Source organism: Panthera uncia, chromosome F2 (assembly GCF_023721935.1).
Source record: "Panthera uncia isolate 11264 chromosome F2, Puncia_PCG_1.0, whole genome shotgun sequence".
NCBI lineage: Eukaryota > Metazoa > Chordata > Mammalia > Carnivora > Felidae > Panthera > Panthera uncia.
The window spans coordinates 39,879,532-39,902,977 of NC_064812.1; the positions used below are offsets into that span (position 1 = coordinate 39,879,532).

Consider the following 23,446-nt stretch of genomic DNA (forward strand, 5'->3'; position numbering starts at 1 on the left):
CAGTACTTTCCGGGGGGGGGGGGGGCAGGAGAGATAAAGAGGCAGCACAAGGTACATCTGTCAGAACCCACAGAAGGTACAACACCATGAGTGAATCCTAAGGTTAACTATGGACTCTGGGTAAAAATAATGTATCAATTAGGTTCATCAATTGTAATAAATGTACCACTCTGGGGGGTAGGTGGTGTCTGTGTGAGGGCAGGGGGCACATGGGAACTTTCCACTCAATTTTGCTATGAACCTATAACTGCTCTGAAGAAAAACGTTTATTTAAACAACAATGAAGGAGTCGGTGGGTAAACGTCAAAACGATCATAAAGAGTAAGAAAGAGCCATTTACAGCAAGATGATGAAAGACCATTTGTCCTCACATAATTTTAAGTGGGGCTTCTCAAAAGGAACATTCTGTGCAATTTTTAAACTGAAACACTTACAACAACCCGGTAATGCAATGCAAAACAAACACACCTTCGTCTGAGCAGGTATCTTGTTCTGGATCTCCCATGTCGTGGTTTCCACTTTGGGAACAGCACTAGTGAACCCTATCTTTGGAAGTGGTCGGGATGTGGTCATCTCCGGGCTCTCTACGTCCTCATCAGCTCCTGGAAAAAAACAAGCAAAGAGAAGCTGAGCACATGAATCACAACACAGATTTCTATATCATCAGATGGTACTGTTGAGGATGGACACTGACAGGGCCATGTGTTTTCAAAATACCTATTCCTCAGGAATTTGGCATTTAAGGGATGCCACGTGGCTCAGTCGGTTGAGCCTCTGACTCTTGATTTTGGCTCAGGTCATGATCTCATGGTTAGTGAGTTCAAGCCCCTGCATTGGGCTCCATGCTGACAGCACGGAGCCTGCTTGGGATTCTCTCTCCCTTTTTGTGCCCCTCTCCTGCTTGTGCTCTCTCTCTCCCCAAATAAACTTAAAAAACGAATTCCACACTTAACTTTCCTGCAGTTTTCACTGCGATGAATTGATTTCCAAGGGATCCATGGACAGCCTGGCATTTTTTGTAATATTATCCTGAACACTCTCAAGGATCTCCTCTTTTACTTGAATGTTCAAACTCTTCTGTGCATGAGATTTCTTCCTTTCCTATGTTGAAACATGCTACATTTTCCATTTCATTTTATTTATTTAAAAATTTTTTTAACATTTATTTTTGAGAGAGAGAGAGAGAGAGAAAGAGAGAACACCAGCAGAGGAGGGGCAGAGAGAGAGAGAGGGAGACACAGAATCCGAAACAGGCCCCAGGCTCCGAGCTGTCAGCACAGAGCCTGATGTGGGGCTTGAACTCACAAACTGCAAGATCGTGACCTGAGCTGAAGTCGTACATTTAACCGACTGAGCCACCACCCAGGCACCCCTACATTCTCCATTTTAAAACACAACAAAACAACAGAGAGAGAAGACTCTCCCACAGTAGGCCCTTTATTCTCTGAGGGGAACTGCTGCTCTCTCTCTGCTTTTTTTACAGCCAAGACTTTTCCAGTGGTGCTGTGGGTCCTCATCAGCATCCCTGCTCACCAGCTATCTGCACCCCCTCTAGTCAGACCTTCCCTGTCATCACGCTCTCAGTGCTGCTTGTTAATCAGGTCACCAATGTCCTCCACGCTGCCATATCCAAAGGCATCTTCCAGAGTGGTCCTCATATAATTGAGCCTCCTACCACCACTGGACACTGGTCAGCTACCGTCTCCTTCTTGATATACTATCTTTGGGCTTCTAGGACTTGACTTCCCAGCTTTCCCCCTCACCTCTTGGGCTATTTCTAAGTCTCCTCTGCGGGCTCAGGCTTTTTTGACCTAGAGTTTAAATATCAGAGTTCCTTGAGCATCAGCCCCAGGCTGCTTCTTACTCTACACTTTCTGCCTCACCTACAGCCACGACTTCAATTACCATCTAAATACAAACAAAACCTAAGTTTATATCATTAGCTTAACTGCTCCTCTGAAATTCAGACCTACACATCCACTGGCCTACTTGACATTTTCACTCCAGTGACTCGAAGGTGCCATCCACCTCTAACGTGTTCAAAACAGAGCTCACAATCTCCCTCTGCCCCTACAGACGTGGCGGTCATCTGGTGTTAATGGGCAGCAAACAGAACCCCCCCATTCCTGGAAGTCACCACTCTGCCTTCCTCTTCCTTACCCCACACTGAATCCATCCCCTAGTTCTACCAATTTTATTTTCTTAATATGTCTTCACTCTAACAGCTTTTCACAGTCCCAGGGCCACCACTCTCATCCAATGCCACCATAAACTGTCCACAAGCCACCGTACCTGCCTTCTTTCGAAGAGCCCCCTTTTCAGTCCACTGCCCACAAAGTGGCTGTCACCCCATCATCCTCCTGTTTAATATAATGCCATTATAATGGCACTCCACTGCTCAAGATGTATAGGAAATGCCTCAGCCCAGCCTTGCAGGGTCCAGCCCTGGCCCACTTTTCCAGCCTCCTTGAGCCTCATTTTCCCCTGTTGTCCCTGATCTCTTGGCAGAAGCCCTCACCTGGCTAGTTCCTAATTCACCTCCAGACATTAGCACCAAGGTCATTCCCCATGTTATCCTCCCTCTCTTCCATATTACCTCAGTGTCCTCTGTTAAATGGTTTTTAGTACCACTTTTCTTACCGTAATTGCATTTATCACAAATTTGTAATCCTGCATTTATTTACACAACTATTGATTGAAATCTCCACTAGTAGACTAGAAGCTCTGTAAGGCCAAGAATTGCAACTGTTTGCTCCCCGATTGCCTAATAGAATCCCCAACAGCCACAGGCTCCAATCCAGTATTTGTTCAATGAGTAACTAACTGCCAACTGCCTGCGACCTGGACACTATTTTTATTTTTATTTTTGCCTTTTACCAGAATAGCATTTAAGAATTTCTGACATTCAAATACAATATTCTTTTTTAAGGTGATCATCTGTCAAATGTGTAACAAACTCAAACTCAAAACTCTGCAACTCTAACCTGCTTCCTCAGACAGGAGCGAAAGACAAATACCTCTAAATTCCTCACAGGATCCTGGTAAAATGAAATAAGTAGTTCGGAAGAGGTGCTGTGTTGGAAACATGGCAAGAGGCTAGGACGCTTTTGTTTTTGTTTTTCAATTTCGCATTTTAAAATATTTTATTCTATCAACTATCTCCTTCAACTTTAGCGCGTACACTCATCATACAGAGAAGAAATGGTAGAGTATATCTGAAATACATATGGGATTTGGCATTGAAAACAAATCTAGGACTGGTTCTGGCATCTTTAGCTTTGACCTTTGGCAAGGAATGCTGGCGTCAGTGTCTTCGTGTGTGAAGTGGGGACAGGAACGAACTCTCAGAGGTCTGAATGGGATATATTTTGGAAGCACCGTACATATAAAATGGTATGTAAATGTGTCATTAATAATGATGGTTCTAGAAACACACTTCTCGTTTCTAACAGCCTACCTGGTTTTCTGTCAAAGTTTGACACATAATATGCTTGATTTGCTCCTACAATGAATCATTTCCTTGCAAAAAAATGTTTTTCAATGCCAAATGAAAAATTTTCCATTAACGGCTTTCAAGACCCCCCTTTGTTCACAGCAGTTACAAATATGACTCACTGAATTAGGAGAATCTGTTTTGAGAAGAGAGGAGATTGTGTAAAGTAGAAAACTCCCTCAAGCTAACACTTCTTACGTTAGAGACAGAGGAGTGAACTGCCTCGGGTGGTTCTTCTACTGTATTTATTATCTTTATTAAAGTACATTGACCCTCTTGCCCGAACCAGAGACCCGGGAGCCCCCTTGATCACATCTCTGTCATCCCTGACTTTCAAACTCTCACTGTTCTCTCTGGCCTGAGACATCCCAGCCCAGAGCCCGTTTCCACCTGGGAAACTACTGCTCACACTGTCTTTCTCAGAATCAACATCATCCCCTCTCTCCATTACAAGACCATCTGCTTTCCAGCTTTCAAAACATCATGGCTATTGTCTCCTCTACTGTTTTATGTGTCCTTGTGAGTTAGGACCAATTCCTTTATTGATGGTTTAGTTGGACATTGGATGGTATGTGTGTTCCCTTGTTTTTTGTTGTTGTTTTTTAGTTTTTTGGGGTGTTTTTGTTTTTTGAGAGAGGGAGGGAGGGAGGGAGGCAGGCACGCAGGCAGAGGGGGAGAGAGAGAATCTTAAGCAGGCTCCAACCCAGGGCTCAATCTCACCACTCTGAAATCATGACCTGAGCTGAAATCGAGAGTCAGACACTTAACTGACCGAGCTGCCCAGGTGCCCCAAGGTACGTATGTTCCATAGCACCAGAATACTATGTTTACCTCTCAAATTTTTGTTGTACAGCATTTTCCTATATTATATCACTCCTGACATGGTGTTATAATTGTTTTTTTCTCATTTTTACATTTCTCTCAGGCGCTTGGTCCCCTGAAGACAGGGACCAAGTCTTCCTCATCTGTGTCCCAAGAACAAGGCACTATGTCTGGCATACAGTGAATGCCTATGAAATATTTAAGTGAATGGTCGGAGTGTTCATATTCATTAATGCCCATTCTTGAGTCCACACATATAGCATGACCCCATCTCTTCATCCAGGAAGTACCCTTTAGGCCTCCAGCCATTTCCTCCAGTCCATTTGCTTTGCCATTAGATAGTTAAGATAGGAGTGAGGACAGAAGGAACAATGGCCAAAACCCTGGAGAGGATCCCAGTTTCCAGCTGGGATTGGGCATCAGCTAGGCAGGGTGGCCTAATTCTAGAGTGGGGTATTATGACACAAGAAGGCAGGACAACAAAAGAGCAAAAAAGAACACACTCTCAAGCCCAACTCCCCAGTCCCTACCCCAGCTCCATTACTCTGACAGTGCGATCTGAGGCAAGTTACTCAATCCTTCTGTGCCTCAGGCTTTCCCATGTGAAAAGTGGAGACAATAACAATCTGCCCTTACGTAGATGTTGTAAGTAGAGGAACAGCACCTGACACACAGGAAGTGCTTTATAAATTTTGGTTACAACTTCTACCACCTTTAAGCTGCAAATCAATATACCTTTAAGCAGCATAAGGAGGTTTCCAAAGTCCAGAATGATGCACTTCTTTGCAGCAGTGATCTGCCCGGGGCTGGAGCCGAGGTGGAAGCAAGCCTTAGCTCGATCCATCTGATTAATGTATTCAGGATTTCAAATGACCCACTCCAGACCCCTTTCATCTGCAAGGGTGGCAGAGAAGCAGGACTATGTACCTGCTTTCTTTACATTAAACTTCAGCACAATCTTGGCAGAAGTCAGCAAAGTGATTGAACAATAGCTACAAATCTAACAACTCTTGGGTTCTAAGATCTGTGAAATGGGGGCAAAAAGGGGTCCATAGTTATTATTTCCTGGGATACTCTGATGATGACAGTTACAAAGCACTTTTGAGGTGCTAGAGGAAAAAAAGAGGTGCCATGAGTGAAAGATATTAATAGTGTTGTGGGCCATGGAGAACAACTCTTTCCACACTCATTCTGCATGTGTGATATATATCACTTCCCCAAGAATAACGAGGGCTATTTTTACATTCAGATTGCATTGTAAGCTCATTGTTACTAGGTCAGCCACCACCTCTCTTGTCTTTCTCGGATTTGCTTTTTTCCAACTTAAAACACTCACTCCTATATAGGTAGATCTCTACCAAAGATACAATTGATTTTAGTTTGTTCTTGGTCATTCTGAAGCCCAGGCTAATCTGATTACAGACATCCACATTCAGGGTAACTTTTGCCATCTGTTGAATCTACAGTGAAAACTCAAAACAAGAAGGGTCTTGGAGAAGACTTTTCTAGCATACTGCTGACCACAATTTCCTGACTTGATTGTTAGTTGATATATGCACAAGCTCTTCCTCCTTCCCAGCTTCTTGGAGGGGGGTGCATTCCTGGTACAGGTGAAACATTTATCACTACGGTAGATTGCAAAAATGGCCAGAATCCTTTACTACCCACCCCCCCACCCCATATCCACATCCTCTGCAATGTGACTTTGTACATCCTTTCATTAAGCGTTGGAGTCTGGCCTGGACCTATGACTTACTTTGACCAATAAAACGTGGTAGTGATGCTGTGCCAATTCTAAGCTTAGTGTGCAAGAGGCTTTGCACACTTGTACTTGCCCTCTTGGGATCTCTGCTTCCTCCTCTGAACAAATGGCTGGCCCACTGGAGGATGAGAGACTGTGTAGACCAGAGCCAAGTCTGCCCCAAAGACATGTTAGAGCCCAGTGCAGACCAGCAAAGCTGCATACCCAACCTACAGTTGGCCACTGACACATAAGGGAACCCAGTTAGCCCAGCCTAAATTGCCATCTACAGAATAATAAGCTAAATAAATGATTGTTGTTTTTAGCCACTACGCTTCGGGGTGGTTTGTTATGCAGCATTACTGAGCTACTAGATAACTGATACACCAGAGGAGTAAGGATATCACTGTATCATGATTTTATTTGGCTGCCATGTTCTCCCTCCCACTTTTGAGTAAGAAGGCATAACTCTTCTTGGTCCCGCCCATAATCTATAACACAGGATTGGTAGTTTCATGAAACTAGCATTTGAGGGATTTAAGGGTAGATTCCACTTTTATCACTCTGAAAGCCTTCATAATAAAATCAAAACTAATGTTAACAGGACACTGACTACTTGCCAAGCACCAAACTCCTAGAGCTGTAGATATGTTAACCCCGTTAATCCTCACAACCTACGTGATAGAGACTATTACTACCTCCCATTTTATGAATGAGGAAACGGAGGCTCAGCTAAGTCAAATATGTTCCCAAGATCTCACAGCTTAAGTGGCAGAGAGCTAGAATATGCTGCCAGGCATTTTGACTTTTTAACCACCCTGCATCCTGCCTGCCTCCTTGAAATGAGTTCCAGTAGAATGTGTGTGTGTGTGCGCGCGCGCACACGTGTGCACCTATGCATGTGCATGGGTGTGGGTGCACGTGCAAGCACAAAGAATGGAGGTGGGCATGGAAGTAGCCAGCCTTACCTGAGCCTGATGCAGAAGCATAGTCATCATCATCAATAGGATACACTCCTGAAGCTTCTTCAACAGAGCTGTTGTCGAGGTACATGTCTTTATCAGATGTCGGCTCTGCTCTCTGAGAGAAGAATGAGAAGGGATTCAGGATGGTGAGAGATCAAGAAACATGCTCATTTATCTTACTTGTTCAGGTTTACACCACAGTGACTATCTCTCTCTCCTCCATTCCTCTGAACCCGCATTTCCACCCTCCCCTTCCTCAGGACATCCTGGTAAGTCACAGGCTAACCACAGGCAAAAGCCCCCCAAGGAAGCAAGCCTATGTAGCCTAAAATCCAGGAGAACCAAACAGCTCAGAGACGTAAGCACCTATCAGGGGCTTATTTCATTATATTCCACTAAAGCTGCCTGAGTTTGGTGGTCCCAGGGCTAGTTATAAGCCAGCTCAGGCATTCTCTTTGTTACAGGGTCACCAGCTCAGGCATTCTCTTTGTCACAGGGTCACTGTGAGGCTTCCTTACTGGGAAACTTACCAACCATTCAAATTATTTAAGACCTTCTTGGGGATGAATACAATAGTATTACCACACTTCTGCCAAATCATGACCCAAGGATCCATCAAGGCCCTGCAAATATTCGCAGGCTTGGCCACACTCAGACCTTTATCACTACACCCAAGAGCTTCCCAGTTGTCCAGGCAGCCCAGATCCATGCCGATGCCAGGCAGGACACCCTGTGAGCAGCAGTGCCTGTGGGGTTCATCTGACAAGGGCAAAAGCCGCCACAAGCCCGCTTCTAGGGCTCACTGGCTTAGCAGAGCCTTAATGACAAATGCAGATAAACCCACACGAGCACATTCTTTTTATATTACTGGCACTTGGAAACAGCAAATCACACACTTCATATGGAGAGGGATCGTTCGCTAAGTATACCAGCTCCCCAGCTTCTTAGCTCTTCGGTAAGAGTTTTAGTATTAAAATTCACCCTAATCTTGCCAGAAGAGTACTCGCATGAATTGGAGGCAGAGTAGACGTATAATTTTTTTTTAAATGGTTTCAGTAAACTGATATTTTACCACCAGTATCTCATGAAAACCGAGAAACAAAGCAGAATGTCAGATTCTAAACAACATTTGTGTTTAGAAACGGGCAACACTCGTTATTGTCCTATTTTTAAATATAAATTGAATGTTTGTTCCTAACAGGAATTATAAAAAAAAAAAAAAAAAAAAAAAACAACGTTTCCCTTACTACACTGGCTTTCATTAGATTTCCTCTTAAAATAAAACTTTGTGTTCCAGCGGTCGCCGTGACTGGAACCTTCCTAAGAGGGCAGATGGGTCCAGCCCTCCGTAACAGGACCAACTTTATTCTCTCGGGTTTCAGCGGCTGCTTCAAGAAGCTGAAGCATTTTAAACCTGAGCCCATGTTCTCCACCAGGCTTCAGTGCCAATTGATGGAAAAGTATGGGAACTCGTTTTGTGTGAGCCACAACACCGGCACATCGAGAACTAAAACCTTAGGGACTGGTTTTCCAGTGGGTTGGCTTGTAGGCATCAAGTGACCACCCTGAGCCAAGAGCGTGCTGGAATTTTTCTGGTAGAATGGTCAGAGCTGAACTCTGCAATCTGAGGCCATCCTGCATCCTACTGGCTTCCAAGGCCATCATCACCCTTCCAGGCAGTCATTCCCAAAGCTTGTGAAGCGTGTCAGGAGGCCCACATTCCTCAGCTCTACAATCCACCCAACTGACCCCTATCAGACTCTCGGCGGCTTTGAGGCAAGGGCAGTGCCACGCTCCTCTTTAATCCACCCCGGCTCCCTGCAATCACAGCTCCTGGCATACACTAGGTGCTCAGCAAATGTTGCTTAGGCTGTTTGTGCTCACACCGAAGAACAGTTTTCAGTCCTGCTTATGTTAAACTCTGTCCTGTGAACATCGTCTGGAGGACCCTCTCATTCTTTCTCTCAAATCCTGTCTATGAAAAAGGTTCTGACTTCCCCGTCCCTGTACGGCATCTAGCTAGAAGCTGCTAGAGGATTTTATAGGGTATGAACAGTTTAAGCCCTAAACTCTTACTGCCATTTCTCACTGTTTCATGTACACTTTCTCTTGTGCCTCAGCTGGGTCCAACTTGCTGAAGGCAGGTCTTCAATGACCCAGCATGCTCCCTGCCTCTCTCAAAGTACATGGGCACTCAATAAATATTTGTCCATTGAGATTACCTAAAACAAATTGGCCTTTGACTCAGGTTTCAGAGTTTACACATGTCACAAGACCTCCAGGATTCCTAAGGTTAAAAATCTCTCGATTCTAAGCCTGGGCGATCATCTGCCCCCAAACTTCCCATACATGTTGCACTGCATCTACTTAAGTAGCCCAGAGTCTAAAAAGTAAGTAAAAGTATCTTTTCACATCTTAGAGACCTGTCTTTTGTTCATATTGATTTCATTTTCCTCTTGGCTCTGTCAAAGAAGTTTGATGGGGCATGGGTCACACTAAGATATTTAACCCCTATGGGTAAACTGCGTTTCTATTCATTAGGTGCGTGCGGTGGCTGTCCGGACTAATACATCTGTCACAACGAACAGACAGTTGGGCCAAAAACGTCTCCAGGGGATTCTGGCCACCTCACAGTTCAGCCACACTGGGTACCCTGACGAGCAACAGACTTCCCCAGGACAACCCTTACGAGGAAGTTGTCAGGCCCGAGTCGCCACAGGACTTGGGGTAGAAGTCTGGGCGCATTTGGAGAAGCTGGCTTGCCCTCAGCCAATCGGGGTCTGTGGGGCTCCAGCATGGTCGTGGGGCCAATGGGATGTTTAATGTGCTCGAGGGCAGCTACGTGTATGTTCTCCTCCATCCTCCAGTGTGGTGCCCGTAATTATGACAACAAACTAAAAGTTATCACCTGCTCTGATGTCAGGGGCGCCAAGCGCATAGGAGGAATTACCAAAATCCTTCCACAAAGTCCACTGAACAATAAGCAGGGCCCTTTTCACACTGCAGCAGATGATGCTCAAAGAATACCTCCACTGTCTTTCCTTTAAATAAAAAACACCTTCCCAAACATGACAAATGTCTTTTGTGAAGACTCCACACTGCAGAAGACTTCCGCAGTCAACATGCCTGGGGAGAGAAATGGATTATGCACCACCACTCCCCTGGGGCAAGAAGATGTGCATCTCTCGAAAGCCAGGGAAAGGGGTGACTCAAGAGGACTTCTTTTTACACCTAGCCAAATGTGGTCCGCCTCACTAAGCAGAAAACCCCAGGACATACTCTGAATACTTTCTTGCTCAACGAGACAGAGCCACTGGACAAAAGGAATGGGGAGAGAATGTACGTAGACACAGCCCGGCAGCTCGGAGCAGCCGGCCAACTGGAGGATTTCATAACGAGGCTGTTTAATTTGGGACTGACCATTTCTGTGAGGCTGTGCCAATGATGTTGGCTAAGAGGGCTCAGAGTACGAGCTGCAAGAAAAATAGAGCTGGTCTTTCAGACCTTTTCCCCCTCGGCTGATGCAAGATGTGAACACAGGAGAGCAAAGGGAAGTTGTGGAAAGCCGCCTGGTATACTGACGGGGGGGGCGGGGAGTCTACTGCAAACCGAGATAGAGGTTGATACTTTACGCCACCTTCAGCCACCGAACCTGGAGCACCAAACTGCCTGCGGAGAGGAGGCAGTTCTTCCCAGAGGAGAATGCGCATCGGACTCCGTTTTGTATCCCCAAAATGCCTCAGGGAAGGCAAGATACATACCTGCCTCCACCCTAACTCCATCCCTCCCCTGGCCCCCACATCACAGCAACCTCATCATACCAGGCCTGGACCATTAACTACTAAGGCCTCCTTACTTGGTCACTGCTTACGTCTTTGTGTTTGGATCCATTCTCTGCAGAGGGACCACCCTTAAATGTGACTGTGTCACTCCCAGCTGAAAACGTTTTATTGGCTCCCTGTCACCTACAGGATGAAATAAAAACTCCTTAGCCTTGAAAGAAGTGCTTTCACCATATGGCCTCACCTGCACTTCAGTATCAGCTGCTGCCACTTCCTCTACCCAACCCCAGGCTCCACGACATACTCAAGAGACGCGGTCACACCGATTTCCTTTAGGTAACGCCTCTAAGAGGAAATAAACTCCTTTCAGGATGGCAAATCGAGGAAAGCAATGGTGACCTAGGTCTTACATGCCTGAGGATGATGAAAACCAGTATTTTGAGAACACGATTCAGCCCAAACTTGTAACTGTATCTAGAATATAAATGAACAGAGAAATGTTAATTCAACACATAAAAGACCATCCAGTGGACCAGTCTTGGTTTTAGTAATATCACCAACCTGTCTACTTTCTCAGCAAAGAAAATTTGTGACATAGCAACTGAACAAATCTACGCACTGGATTTTCTCACGTAGATAAAGCCTACTTTGAACAAATACTACGTTTCAAACTGCCAGTGTGGAAATCAGTTATTTAGAAATCTGAGGTCTTCCTTGAAAGATACACTGCCTTATCTACTAGATGAATGTTCTCTAAGTACCTTAAACTAGTGCAAGCGATAAACAGGGGTCAAGATAATTAGAGCTCAAAGCAGCAGGTGTTAAATTCACTTTACGGTTTAAACTTAGGTTAATACCAAAGCCAGAAAGTAGAAAACCTAACTATTCATGGATACCAAACATCCCAGAACTGACCTTCAGAAAAGTAGCCTTCGGATATAAAAATAAAATATTCATGTGGCCTAATACTGCATTCTGTATCATACCATAGAAAACAAACACTTAGATGATACTCTTAGTTTTAGGATAAAGGCACATTTGTCCCAATTTAGACTCAAATGTATATTAATTTTTATGGTGACTATAAAGTGCCAAACTGGCTGTTAACTTTAGCTTATCTTTCCAGAGATGACTCAATAAACTATTTTATTAATAGCTAACAAACACCGTAAATGAAATCATAATTAAAATTTTCTCCCATACAGTCACTCAGAGATGGTATACTTGTCCTTAAGGTGAACTTGCCAATTCTGGCTTAGGTAAAGCCCAAAGGGACATTAATCTTAGAGCATGACTGGACACTATAGGCCTCAAGATCATCTATTTGCTTCAAAAGTGAAGAAACAGAGTACCACAGTGGCAAAGTAGCTGAAAATCGTTCAGTCTAGTTGGTGGCCAAAGGTAAATCCAAGACTTCAGACACCTAATTCTAGGTTCTTTCTATTACACTGTAATTCCCCAGAACATGAAGATATCAGACCCATTCAGCCTGGAGTTCAAAAGGATTAGCTGTAGGTGACTGTTATGTGTTTATTATGTGCCAGGCATTTTGTGCTAAGTTTTTTATAAGCATTGGTACATTTAATCATCTCAACAATCTCCACTGCAGACCAAGGACCCGAGGCTTGCCCAAAGACCTACAGCTCAGAGGTGGGGAGCAGGCTTCATATCCAAGTCTGGACTTCAAATTGTATGCTCACTGAGAGTGCTGGCCATGCTGTGCCTAACGTCTCACCTGCTTTTCTTGTGATTCACACCTAATCATAATAAAGGTCACGAGAAGAACTCCAATAGAGTCATGTTGAACCCTGCTTGATCCAGCACTTACAAACCTTAGCCATGGAAATCCTCCCTCCAGGGTATCTATTTAACATCTTTCAGAACTAGTATTCTTGGCATCATAGATAGGGAGAAAATTCTATGTTAAGAGAGTTCAAGCTTAACAGTTTCTTCTCTGCCTAATGTCCTGTAAGTTTCCCATATGAAGGATCCCTGGAGTCGTGACCATCAATTGCCATTATTTTCAGTAATACCTTCATCTTCCTCAAGTGTCCCATCCAAACTAAAGATGTAATAGAAGGAAAGAGCCCTATGTTTATTGTTGGAAAAAGATACTGCTGTCCTTGAGTATGTGACATTTGCTTGTTACATAAGCTTACAAGCAAATACTGTTGTATTTACAAGCACTTATTTTAAGGGTTTGTTTACAGACAACTAACTACCTGGTACCCAATCATGTCCCATGCTTACTCTACAATCCTGTATATAATTCATACAAAAGCCAAGGTCAAAGGTGAGGTCACACATGAAAGAAAATTCGTAAATCCCCTACTTAAGAAATCCTTAAGAAAGGTCTTTAGTTTAGAACTGCTTCAAACACCTATACTAGTCCTTAATTACTTACCCAGAAAGCTAATGCCTTTTACTTTAAGAAAAACCTTAGGGTACCTTCCATAAAGTGAGGAATGGATTCACAGACATACCTCAGAAATATTGTAGGTCCGGTTCCAGACCACCGCAATAAAGCAAATATCACAATAAAGAGAGTCAAATGAATTTTTTGGTTTCCCAGTGCATATAAAAGTTAGGTTTACACTAGAGTCTAGTAAGTGTGCACTAACATTATGTCTAAAACAAGGTACATATCTTAATTACAAAGTACTTGATTGCTAAAAAATGCTAACCATCATCTGAGCTTTCAATGAATTCTAATCACTGATCACAGATCACCATAATAATAATGAAAAGTGTGAAATATTGTAAGAATTACCAAAATGTGACAGGGACAAAAAGTGAGCAAATGCTGTTAGAAAAGTGGTGATGATAAATTCGCTCAATGCAGAGGTGCCACAAACTTCGATTCATAAAAAAACAAAAACAAAAAAACCCCGTAATACCTGCAAAGCATAATAAAACAAGGTATGCCTATAAATTATTTACTTGTGCCTATTAGGAAAATAAACCCAAATTCTGAAAAAAAATCATTAGCTTTTATGAAGGAAGAATCACATGAAGGTATGAAGTGTGAGGCAGGATGTTGCTCATAAAAATGGCAAATTTAAAACAAATTAACGTAAAATCATAGACAACTATGGAGAAATCCAACTTGTTCCATGAACCTTCTGAAACAAACCAAGCCATAGCATATGACAGAATTCCTACGGTATCTATTTACAGTTCTTCAAGCTCCAACCACTCATTTGGAATTACCACTCTGGTTGGGATTTTCCTGTTGGATGCCTCACAGAGTGGGAATCTGATCTCACTCCTTAGAACGTACATTCCTTGAAGCGGTCTGAGAATCGGGACCCGGTCTGCTGTTTTCTGCATCCTCTACCAGACCTATCATTGTGCTCCAAGAGACAACACGTGATAAAGGCTCAACAGAGGAAGGAAGATGTCACATTTTTCAGAAAGGCTGAACCCAAGCTTACAGCCACTTGGGGAAAGGAAATAACCACGCTTTTTAATGACATTACCTGGTTACCTCACATCTGGGAAAACTAGATCAACATTCTCTTACCTGGTCTCTTTAAAAAGGGCAATCTACACTTCTGCCTTATACTGTGAGAAGAGCCATAAAGATAAATATGACCTTAGAAGAAACCACCAACTCATTAGGGATGCCTCCAATGAGCCAGAGACACTGTTGATCTGTGGAGAACATTTAAAATGGCTGAAGAGCATTTAAAAAGTAATACTGAGTGGGGCACGTGGGTGGCTCAGTTGGTTAAGCTCCAACTTCGGCTCAGGTCACAATCTCACAGTTTGTGGGTTCAAACCCCACTTCGGGTTCTGTGCTGACAGCTTGGAGCCTGCTTCAGATTCTGAGTCTCCCTCTCTCTCTCTGCCCCTCCCCCGCTCATGCTGTCTCTCTCTCTCAAAAATAAACATTTAAAAAAAATGTTTTTACAGTAACACTGAGTTCGTGTACTTAATGGTAGAAATTTTCTTCTTAAAAAAAAACAAACTGAAAGCGGTTCAAAGCAGTTAGATTTTCTAGCTTTTGAATTCTGAAACACTGGAACTACAAAAATTCAATCAATATGTCTTTAAAAAATACTCTTCCTGCAATTGGTTTTTTGCTAATGCTAAACAAAAACCAGTCTTCCTCTTAGGCAACAAGGAAGTGAAGGGGGGCACGGCAGAGGAGGGGAGGGAAGTCGGACACACCGACAATTTTTTTTTTTTAAGTTTTTATTTTAATTTACACACCAACAATTCTTCCTTCTGTTTGTGGTAAAGGGTTCATATTCCTAATCCAGAGAGAGAAGGGAAGAAGCTTTGTCCTGAATTAAATCTGTTGGCAACAAAAATAGGGCTCTACGAAGCAATGTATATTAAAGCAATGCTGGGATTTTGAGTGGGATTATGTTGAATATGCATGATACACAAAAGGAAAATGTTCATTACTTACAGATGTGTTCCAAGTTGTACTTTCTTCCTTTTTTGGAATATCAAACAGAGGAAAGCAAGAGGTTTGTAGCCATGTTATTATAAGCATTGCCGCCTCTCCCCCTCTAAACTAGAATATTCCAGTATTTATTTTGTTATCCATATGACCACAGTTTAGACTAGAGTAAAAATAGAAGCCGTGTGATCCTAACCTGAAAAGTCCCAACTGCTGGAGAGGGTCAGTATTAATATATTCTAACTGAAATAACGAGATTCTGTTTCCTGGTGGAGTTTGGCAAGAGACGGGGGAAAAAAAGATTTGGAATTTATTTCTTACTCAGAAGTGTTTTGTAAAAACTACCATAACGAAACAGACTCCCAGTCAAGCACAAGAAGCCAACAGGCTCTGGTTTAGATTTAATAATTCACTCTAAGGGTTTTCAACTGTTACAATTTTAGGTCCCAAGGCACAAACACATATATTCTCCACCCTACACGGGGGCTGACAGAATGCCACAGGAAGCCTATGGGACAGGAAATTGGGAAAGACCTTTTGTCCAGAGGGTAGGCCACACCCTCCCAGGCTCCAGCTGATGCCCAGGACCAACCTGCATTGAGGCTAGCTAGCAACAGCTGATGGATGGAATTTCCAGCTCAGCCTGTACTTCAGAGGGCTCACCTAGCCCTGAGTTTGAATGTTACTAGGAATACGGGACACTTGAGTACTGGCCCGTAAAGAGACACTTTGACGATTTAAAAGATGCCAACCAACAGGGGTGTCTAGGTGGCTCAGTCGGTTGAGCGGCCAACTTTGGCTCAGGTCATGATCTCACGGTTCCATAAGTTCGAGCCCCGTGTCAGGTTCTGTGCTGACAGCTCAGAGCTTGGAGCCTGTTTTGGATTCTGGGTCTCCCTCACTCTCTGCCCCTCCCCCACTCACATTCTGTCTCCCCACCCCCCCCCTCAAAAATAAACATTTAAAAAATTAAAAGATGCCAACTAACAGAAATTGGCACAGGCCCTTTGGGAAGCACACAGGTAATGTGTTTTAAGAAGATAGAAAATCTTGGGGTGCCTGGATGACTCAGTTGGTTAAGCATCCAACTCTTGGTTTTGGTTCAGGTCATGACCTCATGGTTTGTGAGTTCGAGCCCCATATTCGGGCTCTCTGCTGTCAGCGCAGAACCTGCTTGGGTTCCTCTGTCCTCTTCTCACTTTGCCCCTCGATTGTGCGTGTGTGCGTGCGCACACACACACACACACACTCTCTCTCTCTCTCTCTCAAAAGTAAACATTAAAAAAAAGATACAAAATCTAGATATTTCTCCTCTCAGGCATTATCCTAAGGAAATATCCTAAGAAGAAAAAAAGTTCGGGTGTTTACTACTGCATTAAAGGTAAAATCACTGAGACAACCTAAAGGCCAACTGTAGCAGGGGAGCTCTGTAAATTACGTGTGCTAGATTAACTTTCTCAGCATAGCCATTAAAAATCATATACCACAGAGCAACAAAGAAAAATGTTTAGACAACACATTAAATTTCGAAAGCACATATTGTTTTAATTTTTCCTAATATTACAACTCCGTTAAAGTTTCATATCATTTGGCCAAACACTGGCAGGGGAATGGAAAATGAAGAGAGTTCATTGGTGAGGGTATGGTGGTGGCTTATGAGTGATTTCTTTCCTAAATGATATTATTGTGCATTTTTACATATATATGTATGGTGCTAAGTGCTCAGAAAGCACAAAACCAGTGAGTCACAGTCACAAATAACCAGGGGCTAGTTTCTAAACATCGATACTACAAATGAACTTCTGAAAACAAACTTATTACTTAACAGTTCACGCATTCAAACATTGACAAGTGCATATGCATGTGTGTGCATATATATCTGTATATCTATATTTAGAATCTGAAGAAAGAAACATGGAATTATATAGGTGTATAAGTGACAAGCATTAAAAACAAAACTTCACACTTCAGAAAAGTGCCACAGAATGACACAACAGTGCTTGGTCTACACCCGATCCATTTCATCAGGGGTCACAATAGCAAAAGGTCTAGCACAATGGATATTCAATTACAAGATTCCAGGTTCTAAAGTTTTCTGGGTTTAATTACCCATCTCATTAGCTACTCTTGGCTCCTAGGTTCAAGCAAGGAAGCCATTCCATGTCAAAGTGAGGTTGCCCAGCTTCCCAGTGCACAAGCTTCCATTCCAGCTTAGGCCCTGCCTATGGAGGACAAAACCTAAACTTGGAACACTGAGCCCTGACATGCCTACAGGGCCGACAGGCCAAGTGCACCCCTGAATATTCCACATCGCTCCTGGTTTTCAGAGTCTGTTCTACCACACTTGTCTGTCTGTCTGTAAGGGAAGCCTTGCATTCTGCTTCTCCTGCTAATTCCAGAAAGCCTTTGGGTTGACACAATGATTGCCTGATCTAGGAGGACTTTTTCAATAACGACATTTGTTGCTGGTTTCTTATCTTGGAAGACTGAAAGTGTGTCCACACTTCTCTAAATAAAAGTAACAAAACAAGAAAGAAGGGGATAAATCCAAAGGCGGTAAGACCACCGATTTCACTCTAGAGCCAAGCTGTTCTGAATAGCTGGCTTTTAAGACCCAGGGCCAAGTTCAAAGCAGCAGCTGTACTGTATGCCCAAGGGATTATTCACATTCCTGATACCTGCTGGAAAAAAACACCCTGATTCTGCCCAAGACTCATAGCCCCAGGCCCCATATTTCTTTTTATTATATAAAGGAATTGTTCTTGACCAAACTTTTTAACCAAGTGGGGGGAAAAAACAAAAAAAGGCGAGGGCCAAGCAGCTTTTAAAGAAATGGTTTCCTTGACAGAGAAACCAGGATAAGATTTAAAGATATTGGGGCGCCTGGGTGGTTCAGACAGTTAAGCGTCCGATTTCAGCTCAGGTCATGACCTTGCGGTTCGTGAGTTCAAATCCAGAGCCTGAAGCCTGCTTCGGATTCTGTGTCTCGCTCTTTCTCTGCTCCTCCGCTGCTCGCTCACTCTCTCAAAAATAAATAAATGTTAAAGTAAATTTAAAAAAAAAGATTTAAGAATATCATTAGAGTCTATTATGAAATCCGTCATAGACCCTGCATGAAATTTTCCAAGAAATGGAGCCTCCCCAGGCTATACCATAGCACTTGAGGCAGGAGCATGAGCTCCTGGACACAAGCATGTGCCTCACGGAGTGCGTTTATGTGTGTCACATGACCTGCACCACCTCTAAGCAAACACATTTTACAAAGTGCTCCTGTTGGTATGCTGAAGTGTTGTATTTGAGTCATTTACGTGAAGATGACATTTGCGGACTTGCCAAATGACGAGGAAGAAAGAGTCCTATTCTTTCCCCACCAACAATAAACACTTTATTGGCTTTGTAAACGGACATCTGACCAAAGCTCCCCAAATTCCAAAAGGTAACCTAGAGCTGCCTTCTGTCTTTCTGATCTACGTCTATCAGAATCTAGATGGGAACTGTGACATTTTGCCGATGGAACTGTGCACTACTGTTAGGAGGAGTGTGGAAGATGAGGCAGAAGACAGCCTGCAGGATGGTTAAATTACCTGCTCAATTAAAAAATAATATTTAAGAAGGGCTTTTGTATCTATTTAAAAAGAGCATACCGTTATTATTTTTTGCCTCCACAGGAGGCCGATTCACTAGTGATCATTAAAAGTCTCAGCTGGAACACACATTCATAAGCACCATTTCATAAGAGACATAGCACTTAGTTTTCTAAAAATATGGTAGATAAAGAAGAGAAATAGTTATGAGTTAAAATACATCAGACCATCTCAAGGAAATCTGTTTTTTCTCCAAGTGAATCCAGTAGGAAAAGCAGCCCACCAGCTGATTCCATCATTCCAAAGCAAGCCATACCAAAGGCCTCTGTGGTGATTTAGCACCCAAGAATGCCAAATAAAACTTGGCATTCTTGATGATGCTACACCTAATACTAGTTTCTAAAAATTCCCACATTCCCCAGGATCTTCAAGTCTCCCCAAATTAGTGGACCACCCCATTCCCACAAATGCCCCTGTAAAACAACCAATGACAAAGTCTATATAAAAAGTCTGTCCCACTCCTTTCAGGATGCAAGCCACCAGGGCTATCTGTACCTCTTCATTTCCTAGAGAGTGTAGTCTCATGGACAATGAAAAACACCGGGGGCTGGGTCCACATTAATGGTCTCTCACTTGGGTTCCATCACAAGCCTTTTGAGATGGGACCAATTTCTAATAGATTGGACTGTTCCAGGCACCCTGCCTCCAGACCCTGCCTCTGCCCGCAGAGTGTTTATTATTTAATTGGTAGGAGATCCGTGTGCAGTCCTGGAATAACTCAGTCATGGCACATATGTATAGATGCCCAATGAAGACATGTCCATGGGCCTCAGGGAAACAGCTGGGGATATGGAGTGCTGTGGAGATCTCGGTTTCTATGATTCCCAACTTCAGCTGGACATACCTGCCTTTGGCCGGTGCTCTGGAATAAAAGCAGACCTGCTGATTCTCTTTTTCTGATGCTTAACCTTACACACCACTTGTCGAAAAATTACTCACTTCTTGCCCCTCCTGCATTGGAGGCTGCAGAATCCAGGCCTGAATGACTGCAGCTGCCGGGGCAACCTCTTTGGCATGCATGCCAGCAACTCCTCACCTAATAGCCTTCCTCTGCCTCGCTGCCCTGGCCCGCCGGGGACGGCCACAATCCCTTCAAGCAGTCACATTGCAGCACAGCCCCCATGGAAACCCATTTGGAACTGTGCAAGCTCGTACCAAAGATGATGTTTTTAATACAGATTGTTCTTTTTAAATCTCTTACAAAAGCAGCTGTAATCAATCGTGCTGCGGGGGGGGGGGGGTGCTCTGTAAAAAGCTGCCACTCAGAAAGCCCTAATATTGATTCCTTCCCCTTTCACGGCTTTTAAGAAAACAATCCTGTGCTAAGAACCCATAATCAATTTCTCTAGACTTGGCTAACATGAAACAGTATCTAAATTACAATATATTTTTTCAAATTAAATAAAAACCATAGCAGATATAAGAAACCCATCTGTTATCCTGCCTTTCATTCTAGGGCAAACATTTTTTTTTTTTTTGTAAAGGAAAGTCAGTTGAACGAATTTGATAATTATTAAATACTGATTAAACATCAGGAACTAAGAGTCTTTTAGCAGGTGACACTAACTTAAAGATTAAAGGGAAATCTGTCTTCATTTGAGTTCTAGCATTTCCCAATTCTTTATTTGCAAGACAATATATGCTGTTTTCCCTATGCCTATTCTTAGAGAAAACTATCAATTTTAAGCCTGTGTTTATAGACAGTCATGATTCCAAAGCGGTCACATCCTGACTGAACTTCCAAATACCAGAATATTTCAAGTCTTTTCCCAGGAATTATGGTAGATCTATTATTCTGTCAAATCTGCCTTTCCACATTAGGCCTCTTAGAAACTCAAATATTCCAAAAAATGAAAAGTCAATGTTTAGAACTATAATGTGCAGATAGGACAACTTGGCATTTCATTTAAAAATTATATTAAAAATTCTCAACAGCCAATTTCTAGATTAGACATTAAGGAAAAGCACAGTTTAATGTAACATCCTGTTATCTGTACTTCTGTTTAGAAGGAAAAAAAAAACCCAGACTTTATTAAAACGCCTTACATAAAATGAATACAGAACTGGAATCCAAGCAGACAGCCCGTAACACTGTGTCAGCGTGGCACTTACCACGTGAACGAAATGAGATCTGGTCAAATCCAAAGAGCTGGCAATAAAGCCAAAAAAACAAGAAAACTTAGCTGCCCTTTGCTTTGCTCCCAAGGAAGTATAATTTTAATTTCAAGGGAGTGAACCATGATTCTGTGGTAAGTATCTGATCTTCATTCAGGTTTCCTGTTCCCAGCATCCAACGACCACAGGGGTTTACTGAAGGGATGGGTATACGCTTTGCAAATTTATTAGTTGAGAAGTTTACCTCCCTCTCCACACCCACCCCAACCCTTCAAATTAGAGAGGGCCCCTGCTTTTTCACCAAACTAAATAAGCAAGAGCTGAGGGTTCTGTAAAACTCCTTAACACTGGCTGATCAAGGGCCTAAACCTTTGTCAAGCCATACCTCCCAGGCCTTCCACACAAGGAGGGTCTCACAGCTTCACTGGCCTGGGTAGCCTTTTTATCCCCAGTCTGTTATTTAGAGCAACTTTCCTCCAGCAAAGAAATCTCTGGCCTTCCTCTCCTCCATTGTAAAACCGTTGCAGCACAAAACACTCAGGCATTAAATAGAAACCAGAATTAGAGTCAGTCTCCTGGTCAGCTAATGCCAATCCCATCCTTTTATTTGGATGTCCTAGATTAGGGCTATCTGATGAAATTTACTACGGTTAACAGAAATGTTCTATACATGCCTGGTCCGAAATGGTAGCCACTAGCCACACATGGCTATCAGGCAGTGGAAACATGGCTAGTGCAACGGAGGCACTGAATGTTTTATTTTATTTACTTTTAATCGATTTAAATTCAAATAGCCACATGTGGCTAATGGCTACCATATTGGAGAGTGCAGTTCTAGACAGAATTTTTAAGCTGCTGTTGGAAGCCATCTACTGCTGCCAGGCTAAGCCACTGAGGGACAAGTGCTCTCCTTAAATAATCACTGCACATTAGGAGAAACCAGGGCCCTAACAACATAATTGCCTTTTCCATCACGACTCTCCCTGGGCACTATACACCTGTCAGAAGAATTAAGGATTCGCTCTAACTAGGTCATTTAATGACTATATCAAATACCTACTATGCACTGAAATGTGTTACCATTTGTTTAAAAATAGAACATCAAGGCTTGTGAATGGATAAACAAAACATGGTCCAGCCCAACAATGAAATGAACTCTGAAGCCACTAAAAGACATGGAGGAAACTTCCATGCATATTACTAAGGGAAAGAAGCCAATGTGAAAGGGCTACATACTACAAGATTTCAACTATAGGACATTCCAGAAAAGGCAAAACTATGGAAACGGTAAAATGATCAGGAGTTGCCAGAGAAGGAGGGAGGAAACACAGGGGATTTTTAGGGCAGTGAACCTATCCTGTATGAATGTAGATACATGATGCCCTTATGTATTTGTCAAAACCCACAGAACTATAAGACACAAAGTGTGAACTTTAGCATAAACTGTGGACTATAGCTAACAATAACGTACCAACACCAGCTCCATGATGACTGCATACACAAAGGTACCCAATTATAAGGTAAAAGGGAAGGCTGGAGGAGTCTGTGCACCAAAATTATTCTACAAATTTTAAAGAGTCCTCCCCTGCCCCCTCCCCCTAAATAAGAAAGTCTATTAATTATCATGAAGTCCCTATCCCTGGAGAACTCCTGAAGCCTGCCCAAATATTCTGCCCGGAGCTAAGCCTCCTGCTAGAGTGACAACAGGTTTTTGGCAAACCAGCACACAAGAGATGGCTCCTAGTTGCTAACAATGTGTGTACCTGGCTGCCTCACCCCCATGGCATCAAACTCAATTAGCTTCACCAAACAAATGAGACATTCCCAGATTTCTAGAAGTTATAAGGCCCATTCACAGTAGTGACAGTGTTATGAATTCATTCCCATTCGTCCATTCTTGCCATCAAGCAAGGAAGCAAACTGCCAAGAACAGGCGGCCAAGTGCGGTCCTCTCCTGGGAGGATGGCTTGTTTGTGTTCATGTATTAAGTAATGAGCTGCACCATTTCGCCCCTGCCCATCTTCGTGGTCAAAATCATTGGGGTATTCTCTGATGCATTAATAAATTGCAGGGGATAAAAACTCCAATGCATTCTGGTTTAAAAGCAAGAACTGAAAGAGACATACTTAGGGCAACTGGGGAAATCTGAATCCAGACTGGCTATTAGAAAATAGCCTAGACTCATCATTAACTTTCCTAGAGAAGATACTGTCCTTAAAGGGGCTGAATGCTGAAGTATTCAGGGGTGAAGTATCCAGATGACTAACATTTGCTATCAACAGCACAACTCAGAAAAATCTCTATATAAAAGAGAGTTTAGCAAATACGGTAAAATACTACCAATTATTGAATGTAGGTGGAAGAGACTGTCCTACTCTTTCAAGTCTTCTGTGTGTTTTAGAATTTTCATAATGAAAAAGTTGGGGAGGAGAGGGAATGCTAATTGAAAAAACTTCCAGGGGACACTAAGGCT

The 23,446-nt window shown here is 42.9% G+C and overlaps 1 protein-coding gene across 3 annotated transcripts in view; it reads right to left on the bottom strand.

Moving 5' to 3' along the window:
- The window catches only part of SDC2 (syndecan 2), a 100,604-nt gene that overhangs the window by 7,456 nt on the left and 69,702 nt on the right, over nucleotides 1-23,446 (bottom strand). For all 3 annotated transcript variants that reach the window (XM_049633069.1, XM_049633071.1, XM_049633070.1), the window contains exons 2-3: nucleotides 7,025-7,136; nucleotides 469-602 (exon numbers count right to left, since the gene is read on the bottom strand). In XM_049633069.1, coding sequence (XP_049489026.1) covers nucleotides 469-602; nucleotides 7,025-7,136 — 246 coding nt within the window. The remainder of the gene's footprint in view (nucleotides 1-468; nucleotides 603-7,024; nucleotides 7,137-23,446) is intronic.